This window comes from Pezoporus wallicus, unplaced genomic scaffold (assembly GCF_028554395.1).
Source record: "Pezoporus wallicus isolate ANWC-B61680 ecotype Strahan unplaced genomic scaffold, APGP_CSIRO_Pwel_v1 contig_4191, whole genome shotgun sequence".
Lineage (NCBI taxonomy): Eukaryota > Metazoa > Chordata > Aves > Psittaciformes > Psittacidae > Pezoporus > Pezoporus wallicus.
Genome location: NW_026641383.1, coordinates 2,939,721 through 2,967,048, shown reverse-complemented (window position 1 = coordinate 2,967,048; position 27,328 = coordinate 2,939,721). Strand labels below are relative to the sequence as shown.

Here is a 27,328-nt window from a genome sequence, read left to right as displayed (position 1 = left end):
TAATTTCTGTCCCATCTATGTCCTAAAACTGTTGGGAAAACTGAATTTCAACTCAAAGCTACAAGTGAGAGTTGGGATGTATCGGTGGTTACTCAGGTCTCATTTAAAAGGCATCAAGAGTTTGGCTGTCAATGAAACTGTCCTATGTGTGGGGAGTGATAGGTGTAAGAGCTTCCAGTGCTGTCTTTGTCACACTCTGGCTTTTTTGCGGCCAACACTTTGAGGTTTTATGAAGTTGGCATGTCCTAGGTTTGTATCATTTAATCTGATTTTTACTACAGTATGGGTTAAAGGAAGCAGGTTTTAGTTTGCTTTTTTCCTCTAAGTACTGGCCATATTTTCTATTGTGTCTGCATGTTGACACAATGGTATTTTTTCCAGGAAATTGTTACATAGTGTGTTTCCCCTCTCTGATTAAATTCTGTAAAAGAACCAAGATAAACAGAAAAAGTACTTGGAAAAAGTAATGAAGTGTCGACACATCCCTGAGTGTAAATTAGAGATGAGGGAGGCCTTACTTGGTTTTCCCTAATTGTTACAAAATACTATTTTAAATACTATTAGTATTATTTAAATGCTATGAAATGCTGAGATTGCTGAATACTACTGTTTTTAAACTGATTTCAAATAGTAGATGGAAAATTCTATGTAATAAGGAAGCTTACAATTAGGTGCTTTGTCTTTCTGGGCCACGCTGTGTTGCTGTAATCCTGCTGGGTAAGCACACTCTGGTGAAATGTGAGTGGCGAGTGAGTAGGTGCAACTGCCAGTGAATTAAAATACCTGTAACTGGGGGATGTCTCCAGGTGCTGAGATTTCATCTTGTGCTGGGTAATACATAATTCATGTTTATGTTGATTACAGGTATTCGAATGCTTGACCAGCCATTTATGACAGACATTATTGAGGCTTCCTCTATCAGTCATATGCCTCAAGTCATAGATATATACAGTGCCAGCTGGGGACCAACTGATAATGGAAAGACTGTGGATGGACCTAGAGAGCTAACACTGCAAGCAATGGCAGATGGTGTGAACAAGGTAAGAGTCTTATTAAATAATCTGGTTACTGGGCAGAATGATATTTACACACTCGTGCTGAAACCAATGACTTGGGGACACATGGTCCTCCTACAGATGTTGCAGAACACAGTACAATTGTGTCAACTATCCCAACTTTTGAAGGTCCATTGATGTTGTGTCTAAAATATTGTGGCATTGCTTTTGTTGTGTATTCTAAAGGTACAGTGCTGTCGTGCATGGAGCTGTGTTTATCTCTCATCAGCTTACATGCGCTTTTCATATGGAAATGGAAGAGCCTGATCTTGCGAATATTGCTGAAGTTGAAACATGCCAGCTGTACTACTGGCATCATATTGTCTGTTTGGCTACCAATTTAATTATTGGTTTGGATTTGTAGTGTATTTCAGGTCATTATTATGGCTGTGGTTGAACCACAACTGTTCAGATGTCCATGGGGTAATATATTCCCCAGTAGCAGGAGCCTCCTTGTTTATTCCCACCTTTCCGCCTCCTACTAGGAACAGTCTATGGTCTATGTTAAAGACACTCACTGTCGTTCTGGAATCTCTTAAACCTGTACTCTATTAGAAGATTGAGTAAAATGTGTGCCACAACTCAAAAAGAAAACAAATCAGTCCAGAACAAACAGACAAACTTTGCATGGCTCTGTCTCCGTCTCTTTTGTGTCATGCAGCTGCTCTGATTCTGTAGGGAATGAGCCTCCTCCCCTTGATTGATCATAGATGGGTTTCCATAATGAAAAGATCTGAAATTCCACAGAACATCTGAGGTGGTTTTGTGTGGGAGCTCCGCAATTACTCATTTTTCCATCCAAATTATTTCTTCCTCTTACTCGTGCCAGTTTCTCCCACTCTTCCATCACCACCTCGCTGTGAGAAGCGCATTCAGTTTACCATGTTTTGTGACATGATAATTAAATCTACTGCTGTGGTAAGTAGTGAAGCATCTAAAGCTTTCTCAAATCTGGAGCCTCAAGTGTTTTGCCTGTAACAGATAAATTATAGTCATCTTCACGCTCTTGACGATAAAACTGGCAATGTACTGCAATAACACAGGAAGACTTGTCACCAATTTCTCATGAGTCTGCTCAGTTTTGTAGTATAAACTTTACAAACCTCTGACCAGCTCAGAGTCCCTCTGAAGTCATCTTAACATAAGCTGTGTTTTTTTCTCATGTTTTACTTTCATTTATCTAGTATTTCCATAAAGATGCCCCTGTTTTGGGGAGAATCTTTCTTAGGTATGTGACACAGTTGATATGTTTTTAGCAACGCCTTATGTCTTACAGTTAGTGGATACTTGATCTTTCTTCCACTAAGGTTGGCTGGAAAAGAATAAACTCTGAATATAGAAGAATTCCCATATAATTCTTGTGTTATTCACTTCCTATGCAGAACAGAAAAGACACTAATAACCCTGGCAGGATAATGCAAACTAAACTAAATGAAGGTATTTTACCCCTCAAGTGAAGCAGATTTTAAATTGTAGTCATGCTTTTTTGTAGTTTGGTATTTAAAAGATCTTCTCATTAACTTGCTATCCTATCACCATATGCTTCAGTTTTTGGAATTACACTGTCATTAGCAGTCTCTTCAAATGTTAAGTATAGGAGAAAGGGTTTTTCTCTTCTCCTCTCTTGTCTGGTCACAGTCCCATACTTGGGATTGTTGGGTTTATAACTTTTTTAATACCTTCCCCTCAGAAGTGTTTGTGATTCTCTTTAAGAAATATATTGCAGTATTAAGATCAGAAGGGGCCCTGAGATCTTAGGTTGAGTGTTTGTGAAGGAGAGAGGGATGCTGAGCTGCACTTTGGGCAGGATTGCTCTTGTACCTTATCAGAAAACATAAAATGATCAGGAGAGCCTGCATTAAACCAGTTCTGTCAAACAGCCATTGAGGAGTTAAAGAGCAGAAGGAATAATACTGGGTCCTACCTACCAAAGAAAGATATTGTTGTCCAGGGACAGTTGCACTTAATTTTATAGTGCCAGTGTCCCAGCTATCTCCTGGCAATACTTGCACAAAAGAGATGCTCTACCTCAAAAAGACCTCTTTGCATTGGGGTCATAACTTTATCTACCCTCATTTTCCTTATTACATTTCCTGTCAGAGAATTTTTTTGGGGGTATAGCTTGTTCTCTTTTTGTAGAGAGCCAGATTTTCTAGAGATATTTCAAGATGTCAGTGGATGCTGGGTACTTTCCATGGTGCTTTGAAAAATCCACCACAGACTTTCCTGCATCTAAAGCAAGACTAACAAGCCTTTTACCTAGTTAAAAACCCTTTTACCTAGTTTAGGTCTATAACATGTGCGTCAATTTTTCTGTTGGCTGTACAAATGTAAACCTAGTTTATGATCATTTTTTTCAGAATAAAACCCCCTTTTATTAAAGAGAAATGTATATTTTACAAACAGAGACAAAGAAATGTAGGAATTCCTTTTCTCAGTCTAGAGCTCATTCTCACCAGAGTGATGGTTCACAAATTAGTGATGAAGCTGAAATATTGGCAGGGAGGAAGCAACATGCGGAGAATAAAAATGTGTTATTAAACTAATAGCAATACTTTCAAATGTCCTGGAAGGAAATGTCAGATCTCTTGCACAGAGCACGATTAATATCCTTACTTCTAATGCAATAAACTAAGAATAAGTAAGTGGGAGTGATACAGAATTCGTGCAGGGAATGTGCAGTTAGCTGAGTTGGCAAACACAGGTAACATTTACCTTGTTATCATCACACTTGGGAACCTGGCTCAAGAAGAAACTCACTGACAAGAGTTTTGTCCTTCTCCCAGACTCCATTCCACTGTCATGTCCTTTAGAGGTCCACTTTCCGGAGCTGCTGTGATGCTAGGGTTAACTAGTCACCCGATAATGATAAGATGAAAACTGCAGAAACTGAAAGACTCCTGGTTTATATGTCCGTGTTCATGGCTTGAAGCCACAGAAACAGAACCAAGTGGGTGAAGACTGATTTATCTTCTTAGCTTTCCTGTTTCCCATTCTTGGCATTTCTTAAGCTAATTCTTGTATTCTGTCTTAATCACACCTTCAAATTTGGTGTACTCTTTGCTTGTAAGGTCAATAAAGGCAGCACTAAAGTAACATGATTAAGGACATCAAAATCTGTCCATCGCTCTGGCAACTATGGGCTCTTTTGCTAACTGCATTTCTAAGGCTGAACACAGAAGGGATGGCGTGTGTATGAGCTTGGTTGTCAGCATAATACATGTAATCAGAAGGCAGTGGGAAAACTACTCAGGCTGCTTTTTTTCTTATCATTTTTAGTGCAATCTACACTTCACTGTGTTATCGCATGACTTTTGTTTAGGGGCAGTAGTCAGCAGTGTGACTGGGTCACTGCATAGCAGTAGTTGCACTACAAAGATAAATGAGCTCACAGCTGAGTTAGCAGGCGCTTGAGAACAGGTATTGAAAGTTTCAAACACATAGACATCCACAAGAGTTTGATAGTTACCAGCACTGGTTTAACACAGATGAACAATCTTACCTAATGCAAATTCTAGCTGCTAGAAAAGACATATTTGGGATGTAATTGGAAAGGACTTGATACAGCTTCTAGTTTTTAAAGACTAGGTTGAAACTTGTGAGTATCCAGTACCTGCCTAATGAAGGAGACTCACCCTTTGCTATGGGATGCTGGCTGCCAGTTGTAACAGGAGACTTGTCAGACTGCAAGTCTGCACCCAAGCCAGATATCCCTTAGGGTAGTCTGCAACAGGCTGAGGGGCAAGTGCTGTTCTGTCTTGTGAAAGAGAGACCCAGAGAATGCACTCTGTCATGCTGTCTCTTTCCTTGAACACATCTGCCAGGAGCAACAAATTAATATATTTAATGAGACTTTATTATTTGGGCTCTAGACTCTGTCTGAGGCACATCTGTGATCATGGGGTCTAGGGAGAAAAGGTGTTATGTTTCTTTACAGTTTCAGTAAATCACCAATCTAACATTGGTCTGGGCTGTCTTAAGATACCTTAGCCCTGCATCAGCTGCAGGCTGCTCACATGCTCAGTTTCATCGCTTCTAATCACTCTGTGTCACATATTTGCAGATATGGAAACTGGATGGATGGATGAACATAGAGTGGTGGTCAACGGTGTCACATTAAGTTGGCGGCTGGTCATGAGTAGTATTCTCCAGGGCTTGGTATTAGGTTCAGTGTTGTTTAATATGACTGGGGGTTGTTTAGTCTGGAGAAGAGAAGTCTCAGGGGGACCTTATCACTCTTTACAACTGCCTGACATGAAGTTGTAGTGAGGTGGGTGTCAGTCTCTTCTCCCAAGGAGGAAGTGGTAGGACAAGAGGAAACAGCCTCAAGCTGCACCAGGGAGGTTTAGATTGGATATTAGGAAAAATTCTTCACTGAAAGAGTAGCTGTGCATTGGAACAGGCTGCCCAGGGGGGAAGTGATAGAATCACCGTCTGGAAGTGTTCAAAAACTGTGTAGATGAGGCCCTCAGTGACATGGTTTAGCGGTGAAGTTGGCAGTCCTGGGGTAACAGTTGGACTTGATGATCTTAAAGGCCTTTTCCAAGCTAGCTGATTCTATTATATATTTCTTTGATGAGCTACAGAGGGATTTTAGTGCAGGTACAGAAATACAAACTCAAATTCAAAGCAGAGCAAGAAGCCAGGACAAGAGACTTAGAAAAAAGCAGTCTAGCAGTGTTGAGGACAGCTAGCTCTATCATCTGATTGAGAGATACGTACATTTGAGATAAGGGAAGAGTGATGTAGGAGTAGCAGCATTTTCTATATAGGTGGCTGAACAAAGCAAGGCTATGTGATTTACATATCCCTTGTCTGACTTGTGCTTGCCCACTTTGGGGGCTAGATAGCTTGGAGGGGGCGGTAGGGATGGTAGGTGGGATTACTGTGACACCACAACTTTCTTAAATAGAGACTTTTGTTCTCTGCTGCCTTACATCCAGAATTGTATTAGCAGTCACCTTAAACAGGAAAACACAACTAGCCCAAGAACAAATTCTACCCATGTTTTATGGTGTGTCCCGTCTTAAATGCAGTAACTGGTAAATGTTTCTTGTTTGCCCTTTCATGAGTCCAGTTCTTTCCAGCTTCAGCTATTCGAATTTAAGGCAGTAGAAAGAAGTAATCAAGCTAAGCTGGTCTCTCTCTATCGCTATTTTATGGTGTAGTCTTTTATAAGTTGTGAGGAGTTGCTCATGGACTGAATTAATTTCTTGAGACTTCGCTGGCTCAGCCAGAATATATAAGACATGATCCATTTGTGCTTGTGCTGGTGGAAATGTTATTGCTTCTATAGTATGGTTCTACCTAAGAAAATGCAGCACAAGTACAAATTGCCAGGGGAGCAGTATTAAGAATTTATAGTCTCATCATAGCTCTGTAATTGGGCTCACCAATGAAAGAAGAAAGGGCGGTGTTATAAATGAAAGGAAATATTTCTCATTTGCCTCTCTCCAAGGCCACAGACATTGTGTTACGGTTCTTTGAGATATGCTGAAGATAGCACGTTAATAAAGCATATGCAGTTAGATGCCACTAACATCGTGTTATTTGCTCAACGGCCAAGTGAGGATAGCAAAATTAGTTTATGATCTGGCAACCATCTAATTATTTCTGAGGAAGCCTTTCAAGCTTTTTTATAACTTGGGAGTCCTTTACTATCACATTGCAGTTGTGTCTGGAATATGCATTATAATTCCGTGCCTTGTCTTTCTTATGTAAGATAAAATCAAACCTTATTAAAACCCTACGCAAGTATGTTGTAGCTGCTTGGAATCCTGAAGTCACCCTGTTCACCTGATGGTATGTTTTCAGGCTTTTTTAAAACATCATAACCAGCTTTACTGACCTGGTGATGGAGTACACAGCCTTTGACTGGGTACATGACCCAGGTTTTGACCCAGGTCCATGAACCTCTGCTTTCCTGACACATCTCAGGGGATGGATGTGTGCTTCTGAGGACAGGATGGGCAGATCTCAAATGCCACTGATTTCTGTTGTGATACTGGCTTCCTCAGGGATGCCTTGGTCAACTGAGGACCTTGGCTGTTGTAGGTTTGTGCTTTGCATGGGTCTGTGACAGGGTTAATTACTACGCTTCACAAAGTTTCAAATGACTGTCATAAAGAGCAGAAGGCTGGTTGTATCAGTGGTTGGGCCAACATGGCAATATTTGAGGCTCTAAATGTAAGTATTTTCTTTGTTGGCATCTAAATTACTGTTTTCTAAGAAGGCAAGACAATAATGTAGCCTGAAAGCATAGATTTTGCTGTATCATTCTGACCCCAGAAGTGTTTCTGCTTAATCTCTGTGCCGCAACTCAGCAGCCCTGTGCTTCCCACAAGGCTGATGCTACAAGCTGGGAACCTTTGCACAGTGTTGCGAGAGCCACAGGTGAAGCTGCTTTAGATTGTAGCACTCCCCAAGAAATCCCTATAGGAAGGGAGCACAGGGATCCAGGAAGTCAGAGGCTACCAGATTGCTGGGTGAATCAGCCCGGCTGATGCAAAGGTATCTGGAGGACCGAGGGTTCAATAGGCTTTCAGCTGGCACCGCATCAGGGATGCAGGAACATGCAGGCAGGCTCCAGAAAGCCCTGGCAGTGCAAAAGATGAACAGCAGTTCAGTGATGCCAAGGACTCACTGTCTCCAACTGGCTTACCCCACAGAGTGAAACTGCTTATGCACAGGAGCAATGGGGAGACTAAGGCAGAGCAATGTCTCTGCATGGTTCTCCAGGATGTCTTGAGAGCCCAGCTCAATGCTCCCTATCAAGCCATTGCAGCAGTCAAATGGCCCTACAGCTCTTCCACAGTCCTTCCTTATCCTTGCCGTGGCATGCCCCAGCCTGGGGGCAAGTTTGTGTTGGCTGCCTGGGCTGCAGACTGCACTTTGTGAGAAAACGAGCAATCCTTACTGAAGGATGCGGAGTTTAATTACAACACATGTAAGGATTTGAAAGTAATTCAGTCCTGAAGAGAAACAACTGCTCTTTTCAGAGGAAAACACAGTCAAAATTTATAGGGGGTGGAAATTGAGTCCTATTCATAAATCAGTAGGACCCACGGTAAGGCTTGAAAAAGCTGTAGAATTTTTTGCTTTCCCTGGAAAACCAGCCTATCTCTTACCATAGCAGGCACATAAATTGCTGTTGAATTATATAAAAGGTGCTGAAACTCTTCTGTTTTCTAAAAGGGAAGAATTACAAAATAGTCATAATTATATCGTATGTCACACAAAAAGGTGTTTAGAAAGTCATATGTGCTTTGAGTAAGTTACAGAAAGCAGTTCTCAGTTCTGCAATGTTTCCTGTGTTTTTCAGATATGCTCCATCTGCATTCTCTTCTGTAGAAATGGGACAGTCCATAAACAGCAGCAAACCATTTGGCTGTCCTTATCCTGAAACACCTTTTCATTGTGCCTAAAAGAATACCTTCTCACAGTCAGGTGCTGCTGCTTTTTATTTCTTACGCTGAGCCCATCTGCCCACTGGTGTCCTGATGCTGTTGTTCCTTGGTACCTCGATTGTTTTTTGGGGCAGGAGCCTGTTCTTTGCTTTTAACTTGTACTGGTTAGAAACTGTTAGTCCTGATCTATAGCTGAAGGATTAGGCCAAAGCCAAAGGGCATCAGAAATGTGCTGTAGAGACTGTTACATTCCTTCCATTTATCTTCAGCAACCCCGATGGCCAGGCAGGAGTGGGTGAACCAGAGGAGTCATTGCAGAGGCTGCGCCATGGTAGAGGCCCAGCTGTTACTCACACTGGCACTTGCCAACCTTAATGGGAAAATCCAGGGAAGCTGAAGGGAACTTATTTGTCAAATACCACTCATACTTATCTGGAAAGTGTGATCCAGCAATCAAAACTTTGAGAGACACTGACATAGGCACTAGCCCAGCAAGCATGACAAATGAACAGAATAAGAAAGAAAATGAAGAGTTCAAGATATGCCTGAAGTTACACAGAGAATTAAGCTGCAGTCCACTTTTCCAAGGTAGTTGAGTAAAGAAGTTTCTCTAGGATTATGCTTTTTAGAACACAAGAAAAGGAGCAAGAAAACTCCTCAGGGATATTTTTTGCTGGTAGCACAGCATCCCACGAAGGACACTGGAAATAGAAAACCTGCTGTTTCCACTAAGAGAACTTCTCAGTAGCTGTCTGTGACGTTCTAAGCATATAGCCTTGCCCAAGATTTAATTCTGGTGTAGCCTGAAATGAGAGGTGAGCCTTTCTTGGGCTAGTACTAAATGCAGCTGGTACTAAAATGTACTACTTGCCTACAAGAAATCTGGAGAGGGACTTCTTACAAGGGCAGGTACTGACAGGGACAAGGGGGAATGGCTTTAAACTGAAATAGGGGAGATTTAGATTAGACATTAGGAAAAAATTCTTCCCTGTGAGGGTGCTGAGGCGCTGGCACAGGGTGCCCAGGGAAGCTGTGGCTGCCCCATCCCTGGCAGTGTTCAAGGCCAGGTTGGATGGGGCTTGGAGGAACCTCCTCTTAGTGGAAGATGTCCCTGCTTATGGCAGAGGGATTGGAACTGAATGAGCTTTAAAGTCCCTTCCAACCCAAACGAGTCTGTGATTCCATAAGAAGATCCATTTTCAGCTCTAAGGGAGATACAGTGCCTCAAAAGTGTGGGTGCAATGCTGTGCATTGCTTTTGGGGAAAATGAACGTTTCCACAGGATTCTGGAGCAAAGATACTCTTTAAAATGTACCTTATTATCTTGCTGGTCTCCCTTCTTCCTGCATCTTCCTTCAGGCTCCCTCTGGTGTTTATAGTCTGTATTACTAGCACCTTCTCCAGTCCTCTTTCTGGCTTAAATTTACAGTAGCCTAAGTTGAGCAACTGATATTTTTATGCTCATATATGCAAATAGGAGCTTTCAGTTTGCTTTAAACACTACACTTAGTTGACCCAACTGGGTTTTTTCTGCTTTAGACTATTACCATTCAGAGAATTGAAAATTCACTTTCCCTGAAGCCATGTATTTCTGCTTGGTAAACGAAATGCTGCCTGAGGATTGGCATCAAACAGTTTGCCTGTACAAACTATCCCACTGCTGCAGGTCTGGCTGTGGGAAATGTAAGCAACAAGTCCTAAGCATATTTGCAAATACCACACTCGGGCTACTATCAGTTTATTTCAGCAGTGTTTGCTCCTCTTTCCAGCCCTGGCTAAGAAGAAAAGGCTGTTGAAAGTAGAGTATTAAGAGCTGAATTATGGGTTTTAACACTAAGACTCTCATAGAAATGATATCCTGAGGCCATTCTCACGTTACAGTAATTGCATGCATAAAACCCATCCCCAGCAGCACTCAGCAGGCCAATTCCACTCATGAACTCCAGCATGAATTTTGGTTCTCTGTGAATTATCCTGCTCTCCACCAGCAATCTGTTACACTTGTTTTGTACCAGTCTGCCACAGTTCCTGCCTGTGGAGTGAAACACTTTGCAGCAATACCCGGTTTTGGCAGCATGGAACAATTTGCCAAGCAGGGCTCATGCTGTCTCTCTATGCTGAGCACCGTGTAGTCTAACTTTCATGCACCAAGCTACTTCTAAAAGAAGTGTTTCGCCTCCCTTTAAAATAGCTGGAAGGGAAGGGTTGTTTAAGAACAGGTCTATACATGCCAAGCATCCTGTCCCTAGCACCAGCAGCTGTCTGCTCTCTGTGTTGGGCAGCAGCCTGCATTTCTGGGGCAGAGAGAGATGTGCTTGAGCTGACACAGAGGTTGTCCAAAGGAGGCAGATGGTGCAAGGTGGTGTGATGTGGCTATGGTGGCGTGCTTGGGATGTAGCCTCTAAAGTGAGATCAAGGCCAGATCTGGGCCCCGTAGCAGTCGGAACACGAGGTGGAATATGGAAAATGTCAAAGGGAAAAAAGGCATCACAGTTCTTGTCATGCTGATCTTCTTTTATGCATATATATATATATAAAAATAATTTGCTGGAATTATTTTGTTCTTAGAATGATTTTTACAGCAGTATCCTCCTCCCTTAAAACTCAGACGATTGATTTCTAACCTTTGTGGGAGTTCTCAGACTGATTTCAATAAGCTTTTTCATAGTCATCATCTTTATTATGAAAAACTATGTCCTGAGATGTTATATACCCCAGGGGCAGCAAACCTGCTGTGCAGTTCAATGGATTATAATGCAACTCACTAACGTGCTTGAAATAATGAGGTTGCTCTGTTCAGTGGGGTATGATGAAAAATAGAAGCTACTGCTGAGAGCTTGGATTTGATTTAAATTCCGGACAGAAAAGGTTCCCTGTTAGAATACCATTGCAGGTTACTATGTTTGTGTAATCTTTGACTTCCATTTTATGCTGGACAATGAAGAGGCTAGAGGAGATCTTTTTAACTTCTGCCCAATGCATATGAATAGTATGTTAAGCTGAGGCCTTGCACCCTTCTGGTGCTGTTGGAAGTAAATGTTGGATTGCACTGATCTGAACAGAGAGAAATGGTGGCTATTCTGGAATCAGTGAGAGATCTGAGCTTTGCATTCAGTCGGACCGAGTGTCAGGGTTCTCAGGTCTAACCCTCTTGCAGGCAACCCCTACCTCTTTCTTAGTATGGGAAGAAAAGAAGGAGCTGAGCTGATCCCTTCCCACTCCTTGTCTGTCTGGAAGTTGGATATGGATTTCTTTCCTTTAACTAGTGCAAAGCCTTTATAGCTTCCCTTCAGCTTCAGTCCTCTCGCCTCTTCAGCATAACTGGTAGACCATCTTTCTGTAGATGATTTATATGGTCTCATAACTTTGTTTTCTGCTTAGTAGCAGAAGCTGATTTGTCAGATAAACAGCTCTGAGGCAGTGATACCTTTGGAGAAAAATCTGCTGAGATAAAAAGGTGCCCGTTTTACATAGTTTTTTAGCCATTGCCTGGACCTAATTGGATCTTACAAACCCAGCGTGTGAGATGACCTATATCCCTTTTAAAAGAATGCTTTCCTCATAGCACTTAGGCCTTGACATAAACACTAATGAATCCATAAAACATCTCAGCATCTGGCACAGGAGCCTTCAGGGCGTCAGGCAAAACAGGAGACAAATAGAAGTGCTCTGTGTACATAAGGTTGCAGAGCTGGCTATGCCTGCCAGTTAACTGGATTTAATAACCTGCAGAAGTCCATGTTATTTCTGTTTAGAGTTGATGTATAATTTGTTTGGACTGGTTTTCTCCTTTATAGATGTCTAGCTTTACAATTAGATGTGCAGTTTAAGGTAGCTGCTCTCTCCTATTTACAATTTAACCCAAGAGGGTTGATTTTCCCCTTTCACAGGGCCGGGGTGGCAAAGGAAGCATCTATGTGTGGGCCTCTGGAGATGGGGGCAGCTATGATGACTGTAACTGTGATGGTTATGCATCAAGCATGTGGACAATCTCCATCAATTCTGCTATAAATGATGGACGGACAGCTCTGTATGATGAAAGCTGCTCTTCAACCTTGGCTTCCACCTTTAGTAATGGGAGGAAGAGAAATCCGGAGGCTGGCGTGGTGAGTCCAGATATTATTGTGCTGTTGCTGCTGTCTTTGTGCACTTCCACAACCTATTACAACTCTGATTTGGAGCAGCAGATGGCTCTTTGTTGAGATGGATGTTTTCTCATCTGCAGTACATGATGGTGCCAAAACTGTCAGCTGAGGCAACACAGGATTAAAATTGAGAACAACAATGATCTTCCATCTCTTAGTGCTTCATAGAGTTGGTACTTTCCTTTATCAGAAACCAGATTTGGAAGTTCAATTGCTCTCTTACCAGAGGAGGGTGTGGGAAAAGGCCTCTGTAAAAATCTAAATTAAAAGTGTCAACATTTGAGATCATACTTGCTTGTACTGGCAGAGCAGTCATGAACCAGACTGCTTCTGTACTACAAGCTGTAGAGAGCAGAGAGACATTCAGTCACCCACAGAGGAAATATGGGGGTTTAGATCACCCTCAGTCTCCCATTGAGCAGTGTGGAGCATCATACTCAAGTCTCCTTCAGATCCATACCCATATGCAGTTTCTGTTCAAATGTAATTGGGATTCTCTTCCACCATACTGATCACTGCTCTTCAGCATCTTCAGACTAGCCAGGACATAGTCTAATTCACACTGTGGAAAATTCAGGTGTAGTAACTCAAGGTTAGTTTTTACCAAAACCTTTTATACGTTTTCCGTGGCCCTCTCTCAAAGACACATTTTGTAATCCTCACTGCCCATGTGCAGCAGCAGAGGGAAAAATACTGGTTTCTGTCTTGATATCAGCTCTGTGTTGATATCAGCCAAGATGATCTGTGGCACTTTTGTAATTAACCCATAAAACGTGTTTCTGAGATTTCCTTCTGGTTTGTTCTAGTGACAAATCTGCACTTTGTCATTTTGTCACTATCAGACACTATCAAAATTCTGCTGTCAGAAGATAGCAGCCTGCTACTGCTGCTGCTTCTGGAGTTGCACAAATGTTAGAAAGCTTGATGCTGTTTGCAATTCTAGTTTCAAATACTTCTGACAACCACAAGGGAATTTAAGGCCTTTGGTTAAACTGTGTTTATAGGAAATAAATGCCATCTATATGAGTTTATGAGTTCTAAGTGTTAGTGAACATCGGTTTACTACATCATGGTATTTACGCTTTCTGTAACTATGTGTCATTGTGGTTTTAAAGTTACACACTAAGAAAAGAGATCCTAGGCATGAGCACACAATTACTCTGAAGAGCCAGGGCACAAACTGCCTCTTTCTGTATGTTTCTGAGTCTGTAGCTGCAAGGAAAATGGACTAGCTGTTTTCATTAATTACATCTGATATCATTGCAGGCTACAACAGATTTGTATGGCAACTGCACCCTGCGTCACTCAGGAACGTCTGCAGCTGCCCCTGAAGCAGCCGGAGTGTTCGCCTTGGCCCTGGAGGCTAAGTATGCTGTTGAGAAATGCCTTGTGAGCTCTAGAGAGGAGAGGGCCTGCGGTTTGTTTAATGTTGTTCATCACTGAAATTGGCTGGCTGTGGCACGGGGCTAGAATGAGCAGCTAACAAGCTGCCTGCTACAGTAGTGATGGGCACGGTAACTTCCAGATGGAGCAACAGCCTTGCCAAAGCCACAGAGCAGATACAGTCTGTCTGTCTTGCTCTCTCTGTGTCCTCTCCATCCATCCACTGCTTCCCAGGGGTTTGTCTTCTCCAGCACTGTTTGGAGGGAGGGATTATTAAATTTCTCCACGTATCCAGTGTAGAATGCCCAGCCTACAAAAACATAAGAGGAAACCTACAGTATCAACAGGACTTCATCTTGTGCCACATCCTGTCTACAATGACAGATGCTTAGGGGAGAGTACAACAAATGGGGATTAAGAGTGATCTTTCAACAGCAGCTTTGGCAATCAGTGGTTTGGAGAGAGAGCAGTCAGCCTATCCTGTTTAATAGCCATGGACAGATTTGTCTTCCTTTAATTTGCCTCGCTTTTCAACTTGTCTGTATTTGGCACCTGTGACATCAGTGGCAGTCAGTTCTACAATAACATTTCTTGATGGTGGGGAATGTTTCCTTTGATTTTTCCTTAACCCACTGGTGGTGATTTGCTTCTGTGCTACATAATTGCTCTTTTATGTTAAAGAATAAATAACGTCTATTTACCATCTCCATGCCATTCACAACATTCACAACATAGAGCCCTAGAATGTATCTTCCTTCATTATCTTCTTCTCTAATGATTGAGATAAGTTTTCCTTACAGTAACCTATACCATCTTTTTACTCTATGTTAAACTGTTTTACCGAGTAGAGGAAACATTTGCTCAGTTATACAGCTTCAGTTGCTGTAACCAAGGCATGAAGGGAGCACTATGTACATAGTTTTCTTAAGCAGTGCAGAAGAATGAAGATTTGGCAGAGGAGGCAAAGTTTATGTCATTAGCAGAGCAATGGTTGTTGTGCTCAGGGAATTACTTTGGCCAAGTATCATTTTTCAGATTTTATATTCATAAAACATGCATGCCCAGTGTTTAACTTTGGATGATCATTCCTTGTGCTATCAATCCCATTCTGTGGGACAGCCACCATGTAATAAATTAGTATGGCCATAAAAATATAAAGGTTTAATGAATTTTCTCATCACTGCATATTTAACCTGGGCTACAACCTTAATGATTATCATTCATTCAGGCTGTCCATGAAGACTGGTATTACTCTTGCAAACTATCCTGACTTTAGACTAATACCCGTGGTTTGCAATTGAGTTTCTAGCTTTTGCTGAGGAGGCAGGGGAGAGAAAGAGCTGTCAGTGTCGCCTATCTCCTTCCAGGCTGGCTCTGTTAAATTGTATTGTGTAGAAATACCCTGGATGAGCTCCACTGGCCTTCACAGGAACAGCTAACAATCTCTGGTGCAGAGTCCTCTTGCCTGCAATCTGCCTGTCAGTTCTTGTACAGTGTATGTCTGACATGTCCCTAAAACCAGACCAATCTGTGAGATGGAAAGATGGAAATGTACAGCTCCAAGATCCGTAGCAGCTCTTAAAAGATTTCAGTAAGAATGGTGTATGTGATATCTGATTTTCAGCTATATCTTGTGTCACCTTGGAAAAATGACAGTAATTGGCTATTCTGGTGTACATTCAGCATGCACACATGCTTATTACTTGGGGCACAGAAAGCTGAAAAGCGGATCCTTTTAGGTTGATGGCTTGAATCAGACATATTGTAATGTTGAAAGAGTTCATCATAAAACAACTGGAATAGCTTTAGTTATGTAGAATTAGAATGTCAGTTCTAAAGCTTCCAGAATAATAACTTATAAGTGCCCTTCCTGTCATCATAATCACTGCAAATCTAGGAACACAAGAGCTGATGATGAAAAATGATCATCGAATCTAGACAAATGTTACTTGACTACATCCATCTATGCTGGTATATCATGGGTGACAAACCTCTGCCATACCTTATAATGCAAATCTGCAGTCACCCACAGCCCAGCCCATATGCCCATATTCACAGAATACTGAAATTACTCATTCTGGGTGAGTCTCAGAGGTCTGTGGGAAAAGCAGAAGGAGCAGGCAAGGAAAAGAGGGCAAGATGTAAGAGGAAGGCAAGGTGAAACTTTGTCATCATCTTTTTCTTTTTGTATTCTCAGGATCTGGTGTAATATCCTACTCATTTTATTTGCTTAAAAATTGCATGGTGGATCTGTGTATAGTTAAAAGCAGTTGTTTCCTGGGAGACAATCAGAAATTATTTTGCAGTTTTGGGGACTATATTTTGGGGAAGCACTATAAAATTAAAACCTATTCCTGTTCCCACTGAAATCAACAGGATCTTTGTTACCGATATGTGTATAGATACAATTTCTGTGTGATGCATAGAAACAAATTTCACCAAAAGGCTTACTCAAACACACTGTCTTACTTTAATTTCTTTAATATCTGCTTGGAAATACTGTGCTGTTTGTTTTCCACGGTGCTCTTCCACAGCTTGGATCTTACCTGGAGGGATATGCAGCATCTGACAGTGCTCACCTCCAAGAGGAACCAGCTTCATGACGAGGTTCATCAGTGGCGCAGAAATGGCGTGGGGCTGGAATTCAACCATTTGTTTGGCTATGGTGTCCTAGATGCAGGAGCAATGGTTAAGATGGCGAAAGACTGGAAGACTGTTCCAGAGAGATTCCATTGTGTTGGAGGGTCAATACAGGAACCTGAGTAAGTGAATAGTCTAGTATATGTGTTCAGCGTCTTCCAGGCTTTTAGGCGACCATAAGCATGCAAATATATTGACAAAGACACAGGTAGTCAAATAAACATAATGGAATTATTATTCTAAGAGAGCCTATTACCAGAAGCATTCAACTATTCCAAGTATTGATAAAATAAACTACATGATCTTTCAGTTCCTGGTTTGGGAGGAGTGCATTCTACAGCTCAGCTGTATGATCACTGCTAGTGCTAGCAGTGTTAGTAGAAACATCCATTTCTTCTGGGTACTGAAAGGTATGTTTGTGCCAAAGTTTCTGTGAATAAAGCCCCTGTGCACAAGTGAAAATCTGTGAGGCTGGTGCTGTAAATTACATAAACTGTTGCCACATGGAATGTCTGTCATCCAGGTCATATCTCCTTGTGATATATTCCAGCAGACGGTTTTTCCCCCTGAAGGCTGAAACAATCATCCACAGGTACCAGTGATTCAATCTGAACACTACTGCATTAAATTGTGTTTGGTTTACGATGTTCTTCAAATCTCTAATTGCAGGCTAGGTAGTCAAATTATTTTCTGATTTACTTTCATGTGCTAAAGTGTATGAGTCAACAAGTGAATGAATTAATACTAATTGACTGCAACAGCTATAGCTCCGTTTTAATTATTTGAAATACTAACCTAATAATGGCCAATTTATGTCTATACCATTTGAAATTTGACTTTTCAGTGCTATTTTTGAAGGCATCATTATTCTCTTGGAAAAGGAAAGCAGACCAGATTGCCACCCTGGCACATAGCTCAGCCAGGTAAAGAGTAAGTTTGTTCCCAGCCTTCCAGGTGGGTTTGTATTGGCAGGATCCAAGGTTATACACCTGAGATCTGAGTTTTAATTTTTCTGGGCTATGTGTGCTCACAGGTAGGAAACAAGTAAGAGAGTGCTGAAGCTCATTTTGAGCTATATTTAGTTTATTCATAATTTAATTGCAGACAATCTCATTTATCTTAGAGGCATGGGGGTTATCAGAGAGGAAGAGAAAAGATGTCTTTTTCTAGGCTTGGCTCCATGCTTCAGAGAATGTGGTAGAGGTATTCTGGCAACAGACTGAGCCAGAGTTGGGCAAGTAGTATTGTCTCCTTCTGACTTTGTTTTTGTGTCCTGTTTCTGCTGTTGAGGAGATAGAAATGCAGAGGTGATGATGTATTTCCTCCAGCCCAGAGATCTGGAACTGCAGTAAAGCTTCCCTATTGCTGTCATTGCCCAACAAGCTCCAGAGTTGAGAAATACTCTGCCTTGTATTGGTCTCTTTTGAGAACAGCACCCAGAAGAGGCTTTGTGCTTACAACACAAGGATTTGGAAAATCAGTCACTACCTAAACCTCCTAACCCTACTGCAATATAATCTCAGTGCGTGATCTGAACAGGTACCCCCTATAGTTACCTGACACATCTATATGTTAACAGGACTGCTGTAATATTTACATCCCCCAAGAAAAATGTCACTGACAGGAGATATGCATCCTGAATTGCAACATCTACATTTTTCTTAATTACCCTGCAATAAACTAGTGAAGTCAGGCATCTCCAGAGATTCCTTGGAAATGAAAACTGCACTGCACTGCTGCCATGGATAATTGGCTTATTTTTCTACTTTGGCCTTACATTTTCTCTATATATTCTATGGATGTTTATATAAGTATAGATACTTGTGTATATAAAATACATACTCAGTACAGATTTAGGTAGAGGTGAGTAGTTGATACAGAGGTAAATACCAGAGCAACATTGTGAAATAGCAGAAACAGGACAGAAAAGAATTTATAGCCTAGAATATACAGTGTGCTGAAAGCAATCAATCAGTATTTAAAGTGCAGCACTTCTCTGCTGCCCGGAGAAACAATTGTAAGTTACAGGAACTGTCCCTGTAAAGGGATTTTTGTTGGGTCAGCAAGAAGAAATAAAATGGACAAGTCTAAATCTGTCTGGAGATACAAAGATGGTTTAGGACATCCTAGTCCATTAGCTGAGGAACAGCAGCATGGGAGTGTGCTTCTTGAGAGCTGTTAGCTCCCCTGCTCCTCTCTAACTGGGTACTACATTTCATGTAAAAATGAATGTATCCTATACATATATATAACAATTGGGCAGTAGCACACTGTGGGGGTGTGGAAAACCCATGTCCTCTTCTGCTCCTTTCGAGTTAGACTTTTGCTACCATCGCTGGTTCATTTAGGATGTTTGGGAAAGTTACCTGGACTATAGTAAATAGTCTAGTAAAGAAAAGAGTGTTGAATGCTAATTAATAGGAAAGGAAGAAACAGAGCAAGTCTATTCTCATGTGTTCTAGAGAGCTGAGATAACTTTTACATTGCAGCACTTAGAAGGCAGAGAGAAAAGCTGTCTGCAGTTGTCAGGCTGTCTGCAAAGCAGGTGGAATGGTAATACTGCTCTTATTTCTTTGGCATTTGGTGTTGAGAGGTAGGAGAGAGTAACACCGGTGTCCTCCCTCATGTGATGTCATCCCTCCTATAAAGGAGATGTGGAGCACAAGCACAACTGTTTGACAAAGTATTGTCTAGTGTGTGAGGGCTGTGAGACAATGTGAATTCAGATTGATTTGAGGGTGATGCTTCCCATGCAGAGAAATGACAAGTGTGTGGCAACTGTGAGATTATGATCCTTCACCTCTGGCTGCGTTATAGTGCATTTCCTTGTGCTTTGGCACACAAAATAAATCTCAAGGGTATTGTAATTATATGTTCAAATATTTTAGCCATGCAATATTTCTGTTATACCAGCTTCTGCTCCAGGGCATTCATAAGATTCAGAACCACATAGGCTTATGTTAAACAGCAGTTTAAGGTAAGTGTTTAAATGCCTTGAGGACCTGAATGTCTTTTTACTCTGGAAGCACTCACAAGAAGGCAATAGTCTTATGAAAGGGGGCAGACACTGGCCTGATCCAATAAGTGATGTAGGAAACTAATATCTGAAGCTCATCTCAAGAATAGAATTCCTGGAAGCTAGGCTTGAAGGAAATGCTTTGATTGGTCTCTGAAGGACACAGTATTTCATTAGCAAAGGGAAAGGCTGGTACTCATTTATTTTGAAAAGAAAGTATTAATTACCACAGTATGGTCAATGACCTTTAACAGGGACTCTATATTTTACTGCAAAAGCTAGCTCAGGGAGAAGGCACTAGAAGAGGTAATGACAAGCTGACTGGAGTACTTCATGACTTACTCCATTTTTTAATGATTGTAGTAATGCTTGTCTTTAAAGTGTTTCCTTTAGACAGAGGAAAGTGTCACCCTGCTCACAGCAGGCTGATGGTGAAGACAGAGAATTCTGTTTACGCTTGCAATGTATTTTACCATCCAGTTTCTGAGGCAACTGGTATTTGCCAGTTACATCCTGACCCTGTGGGGTTTAGCAGGCACTTGGCACCTTTGGGCTGGTGCTGAGATCCCAAACAGAACTGCCCAACACATAGTGGCTACCGGCCTCCTTTGCAAGAGTTGGGAAGGTTTGGATGCACCTTGCTCAAACCCAACGTGCTCTTGCCTCTTCCTTAGAGGCACGCTTTGGATGTCTCAGGTGTTTCCTCAACCACATGGGGAGCAAACACTGTGGGTGCCCAGCACAAAGAGAGCCAAACTGACCAGTGTAAAATTGCACCCTGTTGTCTGTAATTCACCCCATTAACAAAAGTTGGTGAGACCTTTAAAAGCTGTGACTGCACAGCCCAGCACAAAGTGGTTTGTCTTCTCCTGTGCGCCACTTCCAGGCGTCATGTCCTCAGGTGTCTGACTGTCTCCAACAAGGAGCCCTGTGCTGATAACAGGGATCTGCTTTCTGTTTGGTGACAGGGTCCTCACAAAATAAATGCAGCAGGACTGAGCCTGTGCTCTATCTGCAGGTCTAGCTTACTGGTTACACTTGGGACAGATGTCCTTCAGTTAATCGTGTGTTTGCCTTCCTAAGGGCCGAGGTATAATAACCAATAAACTTGTGACTTTAGGTGCAGCACTTTGTCAGCTCAGTAAACAAATGTGACTTCTTTCCCCCCTGTGTGTGCTCCTCTTGTACAGGAGCATGGCAACAACAGCAGTTTTCATGAAAAATAGTTTTCGAATGGGGTTCCCATATTAGGCGAGGCTGTAGGCTTTTATGCATCTGTGCTGAAGTTCTGTGCCACTAGCCTCTGTCTTTTGCTTGCTGCTGTCTTTTTAAGGTGACTGTCTGACATGACTGACTGCTCCTGGTTCTTTTACTGAACATACACATTATTGTGCAATTAACTAATATGGTAGTGATAAGTAAAGGCAACTATTGAATGTATGTTACTGTTTCTTAAAGAGTGGTATGCCCTTCTTAACTGTATTCTTTCTCTCCTTGTGGGTGCACAGTTCATAATGTATTTTCAAATCAAGGTTTGATACCATTTTCTAAAAAGAATGTTCTTTTCCTGGGTAAGTTTGCAACTATTTCCTTACTCTTCCACGCATTAATAGGGAAAATAGCATGGGTTTTTCTGTGAGGCACCAAAACCCAGTAGTTTTAGCATGAACCGTCTCGTACTCTGTATATCCTTTTAATTCACTTAATTATCTTTTGACCTGCAGAAAGATCCCACCAAGTGGCAAGCTGGTCCTCACGCTTACAACTGATGCTTGTGAGGGGAAGGAAAACTTTGTCCGATACCTGGAACACGTCCAAGCAGTTATAACTGTAAATTCCACTAGGCGAGGGGACCTCAACATCAACATGACCTCACCGATGGGAACAAAGTCCATTTTACTGAGCCGGCGCCCCAGGGATGATGACTCCAAGGTGGGTTTTGACAAATGGCCTTTCATGACCACACACACTTGGGGAGAAGACCCCCGAGGCACCTGGGCTCTAGAGATTGGGTTTGTTGGCAGTCAGCCTCAGCGGGGCGTGCTGAAGGAGTGGACACTGATGCTGCACGGGACTCAAAGCGCACCATATATAGACCAAATAGTAAAAGATTATCAGTCCAAACTGGCCATGTCCAAGAAGGAAGAGCTGGAAGAAGAATTAGATGAAGCAGTGGAGAGAAGCCTGAAGAGTATACTGAGCAAGAACTAGTGCTGTTCTGCATGATGTTGTCTTTCCTTCCCCAGATCCCTCTACTCAGCTTTCTACTATCCAAACCTCTGTGTTAGACATATTACAATGATCGTCTCTGTAGCCAAATTATCACACTTTCTTGATTTTAAAGTCTTATATCTCGTCAATGATTATTTTAATTACTGAAGCAATCCTTTTTTTACTCTAAACCACAAATATACTGTCCCCCACCAAATACTATGTACAGTTTGTGACTGTAAATTATTTTTCTTTGTGTCATACAAATAGGTAATAGCCTGCAAAAAAGTTGATGGCTTTTCCCTTCATATTTTTGTGGTTAAATGTTGTTTGTATTAAAAAAAAAAAAAAAAAGAGTGAATTTTAACATTGGCCGTTGGTGATAATGGGCACATTTCTTAAAATTATTGTGAGAGAGGGAATTGCAAAGAGGGTGGCTGGAGAGGTCTTTGAACATCTAACAGCTCCTTCGGCATCATTGACTTCAGTGGGACATTCCCCACTGGGTTCAACCAAAGCAGCACTAGACCCTACAAAAAGAAATAATCCAGAGATAAGGAAAATTTACCAATCCAATTTGCAGAAATCCAGTACTTTTGAGAGTTTCCTTTTAATATATATGCTTACACAACTATATACACACAAACACTTCGGCCACAGAATGGGTCAACAGGCATGCAATAAGGAAGGCAAAGCAATGCCAAAGCCGGGCGATGTAGGGAAGTGCTTTACAAACAGGGTCAGGGCATTCTAAAAGCACAAGTTTCAGTTTTGTTTTGTTTTAATTTTGGCAATTTAAATCAACTTACCGTCTTACAGCAGAACGAGCACATAAGGAATGAATGAGCTGTAGGATTTCTGGCAGCCTGTGTGCAGAAGTGCATCTGCTCGTCTCTGTACCGAGATGTACGACAGCAGCACAAGCTGAGGCTGTGTCAGCATTTCCAACCATAGACCCCTGTTTTCTGGGGTTTACAACCTGGCTGTCAGGAAATTGCTGGGGGAGAAATTTAAAGGACACAGTTTCAGTCCCAAAGCAATTTTTTAATTCAGATTTCATTTTTAAAAATAGAGATCTGTTATTTTTATGTTACACAAATATATTTAAGGAGAAAAATATGCCTAAGTTATTAATGTGTAATGCAGAGTTGGCTTTCTTGGCAAATGCAGTGTGTTTGGGAAGATTTGTTGGTAATCATTGCTTTTTGCAGTTTTAAGAGTTGTTCCACCTTTGCTTTCCATACATGCGTAAAGGCAGTCTCTCTTGCCCTCAGAGTCTGCTCTGGCTATTATCACAAGAAGTAACATCCTCTTTGGTGGGGAGTTACTCATGGTAGCAACCAGTACATGTTCTCAGGTGTGAGATCCCAAATTTAACCTTGGAATAATAAAGGTTCTTGATTCTGCACATACTTGGGCACGCATTCACAGTGAAGGACATCAGTGGACCTACCCCAATGCTAATTTTAAGCATGAGCCTTAGGTCTTTGCAGGATTCAAGATCTGCTTTTTAGCAGTGACTAATTTCAGAATTTTAATATGTATTTTTAATATGCAGAGTATTAATCTAAAATGTTTTAATAAGAGTTGTCCTGGTGGATCAGGTGCATAGTAGTAAAAACCCATTAAGTAAGTAAATATTTATCTAACAGATTCAAAACGAAACCCAAAGGTTCTGCTGGACATGTTTCACTTAAAAATGTGTAATTTATGCTGTTACTTCTACTCAATATCCATCTTTTATCTTTCCATAAGAGGCCTGTTCTTTCCTTGACAAATCCAAATGCAAAATAAACAACTTAACCTGCTCAGAGTCTATGTGAATTACACTCTAAAGCTAAGACAAGCAGCCCAGCACTACTCACAGGTTCCTCATGGCACGCAGCAGTCCCTTTTTACAGTTGGGACACACTGGGATACAACAGGATTCAGACAGAGAAGAATCAGACCCTGTGCGGTTTTCATTTTTGAAGTGCTCTTGGTTATTTCTTCCAGTACATTATATATTGCCAACTGTGTTTAGCTTAGAGACAAGGACAAGATGGGGCCATCTTAAATCCCAAACTGGAGTTCAGGAGGCATGAGCCAAAGCACTCTGAAGTTAAAAGGCTTGGGAAGAGGTTTGCTCATGTCTTTGGAAGTGAATGGATCACACTGACAGTAGCAGGTTTCTGTGGAAGGCACCTAGATCTCAGAAAGAGCAGCATATACATATCAGAGGGAAAATCTTACCATATATATATTTATGCATACACCTGTATGCCTAAATACATACAACGCACCTGTGGTATCTCTCTCTCTATATATTACATACAATATGTATATTCAGAGTATGTTACATATATTTGCTTATAAATAGATATAGAATTACATACGGTATGTAATGTATGATACATACACATTATAACTTCGTGTGTGTATGTGTTCAAAGAAAGAGGTAACTGGAAGCTTTTGAAGGACTTCTAAAATGTGGGGAAAGTTTTGGACTAAGAAAAGTCTTGTGTGGAAATCTTAAATGATCATGTATGTGACTTTCCATTGCATTTATGTAATTCTGCAGTTCTCTGTTCAATCATTAAATATCTTGCAAAACAGCAAAATAACTAGATGGTTGTTCATATTTTCATAATGCTGACATAATATATTACATGAAAGATCACGATAATGAGTGATATACAGAAATGGTGAGTTTTGATATAAGTATATATAAAACTAAGTGTATATATAATACAGACATCAGATTCTTTGGGATTTTTGCATCAGGGGATTGCTGAGAAATATGTCCAGTCAGACTAAGTTTTTATGGTATTGCTGATGGAAAATAAAGTTAATTTGTTAGTATTTATAATAAAGGGGAAAATGAAGCTCATGATTTGAAACAGGTGAACACTGTTTAACTAAAGCCCTGTGATGATGTTTTATAATATGAGGAAAATAAAGAGCTGTTGTAAACTGGCAGGTCCTATCAATCATCATTGCCTATCTGGAGGTGCACGGGAGGAGGAGGCACTGAGGAGGCACTCTGCTGTGAGGGGGATGACTTCCTACTCCTCTGCTTTTTACACTGATAAAGGAATTTGTATCCTGTATATGCTGGATCCAAGGATAATAAACACAGTCCTCTAAAAGAGTTGCCAGCAACAGATGAACAGTGACAGGCATTATGTTAACTCTGTGATACAGTGGGACACAGAAGACTGAGGCCGCAGGCTGGGAAGAGCTTTGGGCATTACTTCCATGGGTCAAACCCGGTGGCTCTGAGGGCAGCTCTGGAAATGCCACATCAGTTTTATTCTGTCTGCTGTTTGGAGCACTTGGATCCACAGAAACCCCTGCGTCACTCTTCCTCCCTACTTCCCACCCACACTTGTGGGTACTTTTTCAGCTCATGTGTTCCCACAGCACAGTTTATGTTCAATTTTGTCATTTCTTACACCATCTGCAGCAGTAGAAAATGGCAGGGAACCTCCTGATTGCCACAGGGGAGAGAAGGTGTCTGTCTGTAGTAACCCAGGGCTCATCCCAAGCTCTGCTGAACAGATGCTTACAAATACCATAACACTTCAGCATTTAAACTTTAGCATTTAAACACCTCATTGACAATCTGCATTTGATACTGTATGTTTAAAGGAGAGGTTAGCCCATAAGTCATGAGATTTGCTGTACTGTCCTTATGAACAATACTAGTGGGTTGCTGTATAATTTTCGTATAGACTCACAGAAAGAAGCCCATCCTCTGCAGCCTTACTGGGCACCGTCTGTGTTTGTGGAAGGCAGGTCAGTGATTGTAGCAGAATTCAGGCCTTAGTTCTTCTTAGACTTCTGATGTTGGTGTCCATGGTGCAGCTAAGCACCAGCTTGGTTCAAGCCTTGCATCTCAGGTTGCTGCCTATGTGATGCAGTATGTGATTTCTTCACTAACATGCGCCACTAACCCCACTTTAAGAGTTTTTGTACTGCCGACAAGGTTTACAAGCGTCAGAAACCCATTTCTAGGTCAGCAGCAGAGTGACAGCTCAAGCCAGATGAAGATGGGGGGGGATATTCACACATAAGACATCGAACCCAGGGTCTCCTAAAGTGTTGGCGGCCTTGCCATTGACTACAGTTTTTCATTACGCTGACCATTTAGTTCTCTATATTGCAGTGAAATCAGATGTGGGGGATATACCCGGTTCTGTCTAGGTACCACTTTAATCTGTTTACACCTTGGTTTGTGACAGAGCTGTTACACAGCCTTCTGCTTGCCGCAGTTGGCTTTATTTCCCCCTTGCAGTAGTCAAAACCTGCTTTCACCAGCAGTTCTGAGCAGCTCACAGATTGCAGCGTGCATATGGGTTGATAAATTCCTTCTCTGCGGTTATTTACACTGTTAATAAATTAAACTGAGAAGCGGCACAGCCACGTCTGATGTCAGCTCCCACAGCATTTAAACTGAACGGCGTCAGCAAAAAATCCTGAATGAAAATGTGGCTGTGTGGGTTCCCTAGTTCAGAGAAGGCGCTGCTTTAAGCAGACATAACAGTCACGGTACAGATGCTACACCTGCATTGGAGCTCACTATAGGAAAAACCCAACATGGTATTGAAGGAAAGTCTTGGGAGACATGAAAAGGCAATCCTGAAGCTCAAGCACATCAGCTCAAACTGTGTTCAGCCGCTTCCTCCCCAGCTGATGGGAGTCATCAGCTGAAAGGAAAAGGCTAAAGCTAAAACTGAGAATTGGGATGTGAGAAGGAACCTACCAAAGCACTTCAGTCTGTGCCTCACTTCAGTGGGAATATTTGTGTGCCTGAAGTCAAGCCAAGGCCTAAGTACTGCACCAGCACTTTAAGCAGTGCTCAGTAGTTACACAAATGAAGGATCTGTTTTCCTTGGGTTTAACTTCCCTGAGGTGAAGGTGTCTGGAAGCTGCAAGAGGCCAGTGCAGAAGCATCGCTTTTGGCTTCCCCAGGGCTGTGGGAAGGCATTGCTTGTTCCAGCAAGCCCAAGGAGTTCCATTGGGCTGCAATAGGATCCTGTGGCAGTATTTATTAAACTCTGAAATGCTACAGCTCGAGAAAATACTTAACAAAAAAATACCAAAACACATGGGTGGTTGAGTTGGCTGCAGTCTGCTCAAAAGCCTGCTGGTGTTCATAAATACCTTAGTTGTGATGGTGAAGGCCAAGTAATGGCTTTAGTTTCTTTATCAGGGTTAGCCCTCACTTTAGTGGAATTTCAAGTTTTATTCTGAGAAGATATGCAGTAAGATTATTTCAAATACAGAGGGTTTGTGTTTAGATCCAAAAAGAAAGGCCTGCCAAGCTCATATCTATTTAAGTGTCACTGGGAGAGATTTGGAGTATGTTTTTTAACAGGTATCCAGCCCTTCCCCTGGAAGAACTCCTGCACACCCAGTCAGTTGCTGTTCATAGTGGGGATGGTTACTCAGTGGTAGAGGCAACACAAACCCACAGTGGGTATCTTCAGT

The 27,328-nt window shown here is 41.7% G+C and overlaps 1 protein-coding gene across 1 annotated transcript in view; it reads left to right on the top strand.

Annotated features, from left to right (window-relative positions):
* Positions 1-24,814, top strand: part of PCSK2 (proprotein convertase subtilisin/kexin type 2) — a 108,600-nt gene extending 83,786 nt beyond the window's left edge. The window contains exons 8-12 of the mRNA XM_057423305.1: positions 865-1,040; positions 12,352-12,567; positions 13,873-13,973; positions 16,524-16,751; positions 21,370-24,814. Of these exons, the coding sequence (XP_057279288.1) occupies positions 865-1,040; positions 12,352-12,567; positions 13,873-13,973; positions 16,524-16,751; positions 21,370-21,856 (1,208 nt within the window). The 3' untranslated portion in view covers positions 21,857-24,814. The remainder of the gene's footprint in view (positions 1-864; positions 1,041-12,351; positions 12,568-13,872; positions 13,974-16,523; positions 16,752-21,369) is intronic.
* The last annotated feature ends 2,514 nt before the right edge of the window (positions 24,815-27,328 follow it).